The 10,836-nt window shown below is 43.5% G+C and overlaps 1 protein-coding gene across 2 annotated transcripts; it reads left to right on the top strand.

Moving 5' to 3' along the window:
• Window positions 1-1,635: 1,635 nt before the first annotated feature.
• Window positions 1,636-10,836, top strand: LOC128765621 (NLR family CARD domain-containing protein 3-like). Of its 2 annotated transcripts, XM_053876475.1 has the most exons (10): window positions 1,636-1,736; window positions 5,545-5,760; window positions 6,221-6,349; window positions 6,420-8,110; window positions 8,213-8,280; window positions 8,683-8,844; window positions 8,989-9,162; window positions 9,477-9,644; window positions 9,772-9,818; window positions 9,884-10,836. In XM_053876475.1, the coding sequence occupies exons 2-10, from the start codon at window positions 5,715-5,717 to the stop codon at window positions 10,402-10,404; spliced, it is 3,006 nt and encodes a 1,001-aa protein (XP_053732450.1). In that variant the 5' UTR covers window positions 1,636-1,736; window positions 5,545-5,714; the 3' UTR covers window positions 10,405-10,836. The 2 variants fall into 2 exon arrangements, with proteins under 2 accessions (XP_053732450.1, XP_053732444.1); XM_053876469.1 differs by lacking the exon at window positions 1,636-1,736 and having other exon boundaries at window positions 5,530-5,760; window positions 6,420-8,280.

Genomic DNA, 10,836 nt, shown 5'->3' on the forward strand with positions numbered 1-10,836 from the left:
TGTGTGAGTGTGTAGTAAGGTAGGGAAAGTCTCGCGAGATTTCTACGGACCTTAGCCTGACAGATGAAGTCACTTATTTCCACTGAATCAAACAATCTGTTTTTCTCAGACTCGTCATTGTCAACATCTATATTCTGGAACCGCTTTTGGAGGATGTTCAATGATGATATACAGTAGTCTATATATGGCATGGTTTATTTCAAATTCCTGCATTTCTATAATATCAGACATTGACTTCAAACTTTCAAACTAAATGCTACAATACAATTTATTGCTGTGCACTTTCAAATAAAACGAAGAGAAAAACAAAACAATAAATTAACATCCACGTGCTTTGCAATAATGAAATTTCCACTTTGTTCACTTTTGGAGAACACGTTCACATATTTTTGTCACTTCATATATCAAAATGCTAGCATTTATTTTATTACAGAAACTTCATGCTTTTGGAAAAAGCCCATCTTTACTCATTAAGATATTATCAACCATAAATATTTGTGTGACCAAATGCACCTAATATGCAGTTGTTTGACAATCGGCATCCCAACTTCACAGTGAGAAATGTTGGAGATGCGCTTTCTCTGGCTAAACACAGCACTCAGGGTCTCGCCTCACTGCAGCAGAGCTGTGGCACACACATACAAATCACTATCGATCGATGCAGGTCCTATACCCCAAATCTCTCTTTCACCTTTATCAGTGATTAAAGAAGAAACAAATGGTGTTTCCCCACAAATGTATAGTTTATTCTACAAGCACTATAATTATCATGTATAAATTAGACAATAAGATGAATTACATTTGTGATATAAGCCATTCAAACATGAATATGAGGAAATATGATATGCAATACATGCTGTGTTTATGTGTATATGTACATGGTTGAAATATGTGCATATTATGAAATATGACACACATATTGTGAAAATAGATAACAGTTACAGTTGAGTCACACAAAAATATACAGCATACATTGCTCACTCATGCTTGTTCCATCTACTGTTTGCTTTTTTTATCAATATTCTATTAGGTTTGTACAACGCATGCCGGTCAACTATTCCTATTTCTAAACATGATTAAAAGTCGCTTTTCAAAGGAGGCACTGAGCTTCGCCGGCAATATCTAATGTTGACCTGTGATTAAATGTTAAAACCGTTTGCCATAAACATGCTGGATCAGGTTCCCACCTATGCTTCTTTCCACCCGCCTGTTAGCTTGCAGCAGCTAAAAGATGGTGTCACACAGACCCAGAGTGCCTCACTAAATGTTTAATGTGGCATGAGTGGGAGGCCATCGCAGAAGAGGCAGGTGGGGCTGAAGGGATCTCTAAAACTTGAGAGTTAGTGGTCCTGAGGGTGCATGTTTGGTGCTATTACAGAGGCTGCGAGTGCATTTCTGTGCAGGTTGCATGTGAAAGTGTTTTCGCCAAAGACAAAGGAGCACTGCAACATGGGCTGCCGGCACTCTGCTGCCCTGCCTTTCCTACATGCTAACCCTGCTGCAGCCTCTCCTTCTCTTCCTCCACATCATCAGCCTCCACACAAGTTATATAATGGTGAACTCCTCAGCCTTTGTTATCTCACACCAACCACACACTGCGCTTTGCCCGCCTTATGACAGACAGAGGAGCAGAGGAGGGAAGAGGAGTTAGAGCACAGGAGGCCAAGAGAAAAGAAAGTGGGCTGGTTTCGCTGAAATCAGCATCCAGTGAAGAAAGTGTGCTCACATTCTGTCGGGTAATGTTCCTCAGCACGCTTTTATTTGGAATACCTGCCGGCTGAGAGACACCTTCATCTATGAGGTTCCCATTTTGTCATGCTAACAACTGACAGTAGGGAATGTCATTTTTAGGTAGTAGCTTTTAGGTAGTTTTCTTACTGATGCAGAGTCGGGTGTAGAACTACAAATTGTTGGTGGGAACCTCAAGGGACCACATGAGGTTACTGTATATTTGTTTCTGTTAATACAATTAGGAAATTAGGGAAACAAATTAATAGATTTATTTTATAAGAAAAAGTGTTTCACAGGTGAAACAGTATGCAATAAATGTATGCATATATTACAAGCAACAACAGAAAGGTCATCGTCTCTGTGTACAATTTGAGTGCAAGTACTCAGGATTACTTACATTCTGTTTCTGGTTTTCAGACAGGACTTTCTATTTCCAACGCTACATATCAATGTTGGTCATCTTTTCACAAATCAATGTCTTCAGTACAGTACTCCAGTCAAATACATTCAATACATATTGAAACTACCTTTCTGCATATGAATCAAATGCAATAATGCAGACACTTCACCGACAGAAGTCAGGCTTGATAAGATGATGAGATCTCAGCAGATTCTCAATGTTCACCTAACAAATACGAGACAATAAATATTTTTTCTGCATTATTTGGAAATTTTGAAAATGTATAATAAGCTAGTCAACCAGGTCCCATTTACCGTACTTGTATTTGAGAGTCTGAGGTCTGATGCCTTTAGATTAGCAAAGTCTCTCAGATCAGAAATGGCGTCCTCTTTTCCTGCCACAAAAATAGGGTAGAGTCAACTTTTAGAATATTGTTTTCAATATTAGAAGGACAGGGAGAATGATAATGACAAATTATGGCATTATTATGCTAAACCTCACATGAGTCTGCTACACATTCCAGGCTACAGTAGATTTATTTGACTTTTTACTTTGTGGTGATTAATGTGGGTTATCAGTTGCATCATCCGATGTGGGAGGGTGGATCAGTTGAGTCATGATGTCCCCCCAACCCTTTTTTAGTCAGATACAGTTCCTAAAGGAAATAATCTGAACTGAGCGACTAACAGTGCCGTTCTCTTTTTTCCTTTTTATGTCTTTATTTTTTGTTCCAGATTGTGTCGTGAAGTTGAGAAACTGATATTGTTTCAAAATGTGATGTTAGTGCAGCGGTTTTGTTTGAGCAACGTGGGTTGTGAAGCATGAGTAGGCGTTGGTTTTCCTTTTATTTGACTGCAAAGCAATATTCAGAGAGGACACCCAGGAGTGGCCAAATCTGCCATCATAATAAATAAATAAAAATTCTCGAACCAAGGCAAAGAGAAAATTGATGAGTGACTGAGGCATTCAAACCATTGGACCAGTCCAGGACAAGATGTCAGCATGTGTATGCAATTATTATTATTATTATTATTATTATTATTATTATTATTATTATTAATAATTTGCCATAAAGTGATGCGGAGAAATACAATACTATTTTTTCAATACTATAAAAAACTAAAAATATATGCCAAGCGTCATGGTTATCAATTGCATGCCCATTAAAAAATAATACACATATGTGTAATTGCATATGAATATTACATATAAAAGCTTATATCAAATTTGCCTTCTGATCAAATAGGGTCAGTTTCGGAAATTTCATATGACGTCGATTATGTTGCCGAAGAGCCCTGACGCGGTGAGCAGATCTGGTCTTTGTCGCCACCCTCTGATGAAATATCATAACTGCACCGTCTGGGATCTCGAAACTGGGAAGTTCGTCTTTATATGTTAATTGTTTTGCCATTATTGCCCATCTCATTAAGCTCCAGGTACAGGTCAGGCAGAAGAGACAATATCTTCTCAGTTTAAACTGTTTTTAGGAGAGAAAAACTTCTTATTCTATTTTATGGTATTCAGTTTATACAATATATGTATGACTCTTTGAGGTAATACTGTTAAATGATGACTGAATTGTGCTTAGATTTAGTGCGATAGATTCTACAGGTGCCGGACCTCAACATTAACCAATTTATAATTGAGTTATTTTGCAGAAGAATTGACAACTTATCATAAAATACTTGCCAAACAGAGGAGAGCTGTTCTAGCCAACCAGAGGAGGAAGAAGGCGCTTCCATCCACTGCCATCCTGGGAGTTGCAAATTCAGTTTTGGTGACGCAAATTTCTCATGTGCTGGAGGAGATGTGCGATTGCTTTTCACCCAGGTATCATTCTTGCCTAACCAGGGAGTTTTGAACTTCTGTGAAGCTTGGGAATGAGGAACTCTGGAACAGACACTTCTTAGGGTGATGCTGAAGTCATTGAGAAATTCCCAGCAAATGCAACTTTCTATGCTTCCATTAAACTACCCATTAGCAGCAGTAAAGAGGCTACATCATTTGTGGCTGTTGTCAGTACTTTGGAGAGCCATCTTTTGTAGTAATCACAACTGAAGTCTCCGAGCTTGCCTGGTATTCTCCTGAGAGAACACTGCTCCAGCTTCTTCAAGGCTCGTTTCTTGCCCTTGTGTACAGCTAACTTTAAATCTAACCACATATTTTCAATTGGATTGAGGCCTGGTGTTTGGCCACTCCGACACTTAGCAGTGCTTTAGCAGTTTGCTTGGGCTCATTGTCCTGCCGGAAGGTGAACCTTTGTGCTATTCTCAAATCACCGACTGGTTCAGGTTGTGCTAAAAAGCATCCTTATTATTGACATCTTCCATGGATCATTTTCTCAGTATCTGGAGCTGGAAACCATCAACACAGCTTGGTGCAGCCTCCAGCATGCTCTTCTGTGGGGGGATGCTTTTTGGGTGATGAGAGGTGTTGTATGTGCCGCAGCGATCCTCGATGGCCAAAATTACTGTCTGACCTGACCATCTTCATCCATGCATTTTGGGAGTCTCCTACTTGCATGGGTTTGAACTCAAAACGTGCCTTCAAGTGCTCCATTGGACCAAAGCAATGGGGGTGAGTTCTTTATCAAGGCACTATACACATATTCTGGTAATCGTAGGGTCGGCAGGTCAAATCTCATCCAGTCCCGGTCACTGTTGTAATGTCCGTGGGAAGGACTCCTCCCCCACCGTGCTTTGTGCGTATCAATGTGCACCGTGGTGGTCGGAGGAGCAGTTTGTTGCACATTTACCAGCACTCATGAATGTGGTATGAAAGAATGTTTGGGTTGTGTAAATCACTATGGGTATTGTGAAACATATCAAAGTAATTCACCTTCGGACTATGCTCCTGAGGATCTTAGGGCAAGGTAGTATGTACAAGGAAGTGATGTCAGGCTTTACGACTGGGACCGTACAGTGAATCTTTTTACAGTAAACCCTTTGGTCCGACGTGGCTTTGAATCACATTTTCATAGGCATAAAACAGTGGTTCAAGTCAGTGGAAGAAGGCTGTAACTACATTGATGGCCAACCAGTATCTCAAACGGAGGAAATTTGTTGTGCTTAATTCTGACTGCGTCAGTTCTGGACACCATAGCAGTTAGTAAGTATATACATGTCCGAGACTCAGGTGCGGCCATTTGTTCATTTCAAGCTGTGCTGTCTTTCTCTCTCTCATTCCCTCTCACTTGAGTTTCCTTCAAGCTGGTCAGCTCGTCAATCAATTCAATATAAATATGTGTTCGATTTCAACTCATTCTCCATAGTCATTGCTTTGGTTTTAATTCAATGGCACCGGTGTAAAAATGTAAAATAATTCAGGGAAATTGAATGACAGGAAACTGATAGTTATGATGAGTGCAAGTGAAAAAACGAAAGCTATAACTTCCTGTTTTGGTCATGTCTCAGGAAGGAAGTCTGAGAAGTGTGAGAAAATCTCACTCATTACTTGAGACGCTGTGGGAGACAGGCGTGAACGAACATGCTTACGTTGCTGGAAGTCAAACACAGGATGATGACGGTTCAGTGTGAGGAACAGTCGAGGTCATGCAGGCTCTGAAGATGATGAGTTGAAGAAGATGGAGGGGCCATGCGATGCAGGAAAAACCCAGGGAGACTTAAAAGGTAAGAACGTCCTCTTATGAAATTTAGGTCAAGTTTAATGTTGGGCAGTTTTGAGAGGCTGTCTTTGTACTCCGTCCCATATAAACATCCAAATAAACACTGAGCTCATGTTGTGGTCTAAACCTCAGGTGGTGAAACAGAAGTCAGACAATAAATAAAGGATTGAATTCTCATAATTTCAATGTTCGTAAATGTATCGCTTAATTTATTTTGAATCCAGATAAATAGCAAATGTTATGATAGTAATAACTGTGATAGAGGCATATATAGAGTTCTTGTTACAATGTTACGAAAGGCTTTCCCCAGTGGGGTAATTTTGGAGCGTAGACAGGAAGTGTAGCAACAGACAAGAAGGCTGAGCCTTGCAAAAAAATCTCAGGTACTTCCACCATCTACCACAGGCAGTGTTCATCTTTACATTATGTGGATTTAAAATACCTATCAAAAGTCTCTCTTTCAGCCTCCTCCTTTCACAGCGTGATTGGCAGCTTCACTCCCACATTCTCGGCACAGACTGGCGGGAATATTGCAGCTCCTGTCTTCGTCGACTGTCAATTTGGGAGCGTAACCATAGACACAACAATCAAAGGCAAACACCCAACACTACAGTTTGTAGACAGAAGAATAAGAAACAACACTGACTTTTTGTCATCTTTCAGGGTCCGCGAATGATAAACATGGTTTTGAGGTTCCTGCACATGAAAGTGAGTCAAAAAGGGCCCCAAACTACCACTGCAGTTCTTTGGGTGACGAGTGCCAGAAGAGGCTGAAAGCTCATTTCAAAAGACTTTTCAGCCATTTGAATGAGAGTCTGTGCGGCACAACTGACAGAACCGCCCTCCACGAGATCTACACCGAGCTCTTCATCACTGAGGGGGAAAGCTGTGACGTCAACAAGGAGCATGAAATCAGGCAGATCGAGGCAACATCGAGGCGGGTGCACTTGGAGCCTGAGAAGTCCATCCGCTGCAGCGACCTCTTTACAGACAGCCAGACTAGAACAGTGGTCACCAGGGGAGTGGCTGGCATCGGGAAAACCGTTCTTGTTCACAAGTTCACGTTGGACTGGGCGGAGGAGAGAGCAAACCTCCACCTGAAGTTTGTCATCCCGCTCTGTTTTCGGGAGCTGAATCTGTTAAAGAAGGAATGTAGTTTCGTGGACATGGTTTCCTGCATCTTCCCCGAAACCAAAGAATCTGGAATCTTTGAGAATACGGACTTATGCAAGGTCCTGATCATCCTGGATGGCCTCGACGAGAGTTGTCTGCCTTTGGACTTTGAAAACGGTGAGATCGTCTCTGATGTGACCCAGCCATCCACAGCAGCTTTGATCCTGGTCAATCTCATCCGGGGGAAGATGCTTCCAGAGACCAAGTTATGGATCACCACCCGCCCGGCGGCTTTCAGCCAAGTCCCGCAGGAGAGCATTGATCTTGTGACAGAGGTGAGGGGCTTCACCGATGAGCAGAAGGTGAAGTACTTCCACCGTAAAATTGCAGACATGGACCTGGCAGACAGGATTGTTGCTCATGTGAAGTCTATCAGGAGCCTTCACATCATGTGCCACATACCGATCTTCTGTTTGATGGCTGCAAGGGTTCTGAAACATAAATTGACCACAGCAGATGGTCAAAACACGCCCAGGACCCTCACACAGATGTACATACATTTCCTGTCCATTTACGTCAATGGCGTGAGGAAGAGACCGTCTCTGAGGCGGGCATCAACCTCAGAGAGTCTGAGAGAAAATCTCATCACGTTGGGTAAACTGGCCTTCGAAGGGCTGAAGAACGGTCAGATGATATTCTACGAGCAAGACCTCAGTCGGAATGGCATTGAGGTAGCGCGTGCTTCAGCCCTGTCAGGCCTCTACACTCAGATATTCAATGAGAAGATGGTGCTGCTTGGCGAGAAGACATTCTGCTTTGTGCATTTAAGTATCCAGGAGTTCTTTGCTGCACTATATGTTTTTCTCACCTTCCACAACGAGAACAAGAACGTGTTGGTGAAGAAGTCTTCAGTCAGAAGGCGCCTCATGGGGCTCTCCAGGGACTCTTCAGAGATCATCCTCTACAAGGAAGCGGTGGAAAAGGCGTTGCACTGTGAGGATGGCCGTTTTGATCTCTTCCTTCGCTTCCTTTTGGGGTTATCTCTGGAGGCCAACCAGGCGTTGCTGGAACCTCTGATGGCCAGCAACAGAAGCAAACCAAAAACACGCTCGCAAGTCATCGAGCACATCAAGGGAAAGATCCATTCCAGTCCCTCCCCAGACCGAAGCCTCAACCTCCTTTACGGACTCAATGAGATGAATGACCAGTCGCTGGAGGAGGAGATCAAGAGCATCATCAAGGTGGGAAGTCTGAGCAGCACCTCGCTGTCTCCCACTCAGTGGGCTTCTTTGGTGTTTGTACTGCTGACATCAACCAAGGAGCTGAGCGTGTTTGTGCTGAAGGACTACGGCAGGTCGGAGGAGGGTCTCCTGAAGCTGCTGCCGGTGCTCAAGACGGCCCAGGTGGCAAAGTAAGTGGTAATGGCACCTTCGTTTTGATGAGCAGTGTTTTCAATCCCTCCGCCGCCTGCTGATGTTCCCCGTGATCACTATCACTCAGTGTCCAGGCAAACTCTGGATCTGTTTGTGTGACCAAATAGAACAGACAGACACCCTCAACACTTTAGGCCGTAGAGACATTATGGGGGGACGAACTTCCACTGATAAATACGCAAGACAAATTGCAGGGTTGCAGTGATTCCAGGATGACCCTCTTATGCAAACAAAATGGACCTACTTTCTCGGGTAGAAAGGTTTTGTTCTGTCTTCTGACCAGACACGGTGAGTGGTGGTAATCGCAGTGGAAGACGCAGTTAAGATCGGTAACTGCTTCCTCCTCTGAACTACTCTTCATTCAACATGCTCTTTTTCAGGCTGGACGGCTGCCACCTCACTGCGTGCTGCTGTGAGCCTCTTGCCAGTATCATGGGCACTTCCAAGCTTCGAGAGCTGGACCTGAGTGACAACATGCTGACCGATGCAGGCTTCAAACGGCTGTCCGAAGGCATGAAGGGCAGCCGACTGCAGACGCTGAGGTGGAGAGGAATCATCATCATCTGAACACATGGCAGCTTTGAGACTTTTCACTTGTGATATACAGTAGATGAATGCACCAGGAGAAGATGTTCCTGACTTGTTAGTCAATGTGTCTTTTGACCTCTGTTCCTCTGTGTGTCCAGATTGCGGAGCTGCGGCCTCTCAGAGACCAGCGCTGATGATTTGGCAGAACTTCTCCACACAGAGTTGTTTCAACTCAAGGTTTTGGACCTGAGTGACAACAACTTTCAGGACTTGGGTGTCAGAAAGCTCTCAGTCGGGCTCACGAGTCCTCACTGTAAACTAGAAGTGCTAGTGTAAGTGTTGCCCATTCTCCTTCAGTTTGCAGTAAACAGCAGGTTGTAAATATTAGGAGAGGATACGTGATGTGAAGATGACAGACACTATTTAATATTTTATCAGGAGAATTTTTATGAAACGTTGCTCAACAGTGTGGTCAGAATGACTGTTGCACCCTTCCGACCAGAAGAACAATTGTATCTGTTGAAGCAACTGCCAAAAATAAGATGAAACTAACCATGGACCATACCTTATTTCATCCTGTTCAGAGGCCCTCGACAACATGCAGCTGTGTCAGCACTACAGTCTAATCTGACCTTTTCTCCTCCAGTCTGTGTCTTTGTCGGGTGACAGAAGTGGGATGCACATTTTTAGCATCTGCTCTGAACTCGGCCCGTCTCAGAGAACTGGACCTGAGCTACAACCACCCAGGGGAGTCAGGAGTGAGACTGCTGTCCACGCTGTGCGCTGACCCATTGTGCTCGCTGGAGAAATTCAGGTGCTTCATTTTCAGCATCCTTCCCATCAGCCAAAAGAATTCACAAGCGTATGACGCCACAGTTCAAGGCTCAAGTTATCAGAGGAATGCAAAATTCTCAACACCATTTTCTTTATGTTCTATTTAGTTGTGATGAGTGTAACGAATCAAGAATTCATCCTGGTCCAAAGATATGTGAGTGTTGCGCTCAAGTTCACTTCATCTCCTTATAGAGAGACTCATTTTCATTTTAATTTCAGATGCAACTCAACTTTCCCTGGACCCAGATACAGCCCATCCTGACATTTCTTTGGCTGAGGGATACAGAAAAGCCTCACGGGGTGTTACACAGCCATATCCACACAGTCCACAGAGGTTTGACTTTTACACCCAGGTGTTGTGCAGGGAGGAACTGGCCCGACGCTGCTATTGGGAGATCAAGTGGTGTGGACGAGTGCTCATTGCTGTAGCCTACAGGAAGATGAGCCGCGAAGGAGAAGGTCATGATGCTTGGCTGGGACAGAACGACGACTCCTGGGCTCTGAGCTGTCACGAAGGCGGCTACAAGACCTTCCACAATGGCGCCAGCACTGCATTGACCGTCAACCCTCATAGTGATAAAATAGGAGTCTTCCTGGACTGGCATGCAGGTGCACTGTCCTTCTTTGAGGTCCGCGGAGACACACTGACTCTCCTCGCTACCTTAAATGCCAACTTCACTGAGCCAGTCTACCCTGGATTTAGGCTCGGCTGGGTGGACTCCACGGTTCAGCTGTGCTAATTCGACATCTAATACGTGTACCTCAAATGATAACACAAGAGAAAGTGTCATCAACATCAGGGTGGAAGTGCTCCAGTGATGAGCAAGGCCTTTGCTATATAATGCGCGGAAGTGAGGTTTTTAAACCTTCTCTCCATCAGCGCAATCTCACTCAGTCTGCATGTTTTGGTAATGACATCCACTCCACTCATGACATGACATGTTTTGATATATTTGGTAAAGTAATATGGTAGCTTTTGGCAGATGTTTGAATTCCTTCATTCAATTACAAAAACTGAAATATACTTTCCAATTCAATCGTAATCCTAACCTGTGATTTTCTTCACTGATAGCTTTTGCTATTATGTCATGTATCACTGCACACATGGATTCATTGTGAAATGTGAAGTCTTTTCTAAGTGCATCAGGCCGCCTTTTTAATATGTAAATAAA

The sequence above is a fragment of the Synchiropus splendidus genome, chromosome 1 (assembly GCF_027744825.2).
Source record: "Synchiropus splendidus isolate RoL2022-P1 chromosome 1, RoL_Sspl_1.0, whole genome shotgun sequence".
In the NCBI taxonomy this organism is placed as follows: Eukaryota; Metazoa; Chordata; class Actinopteri; order Syngnathiformes; family Callionymidae; genus Synchiropus; species Synchiropus splendidus.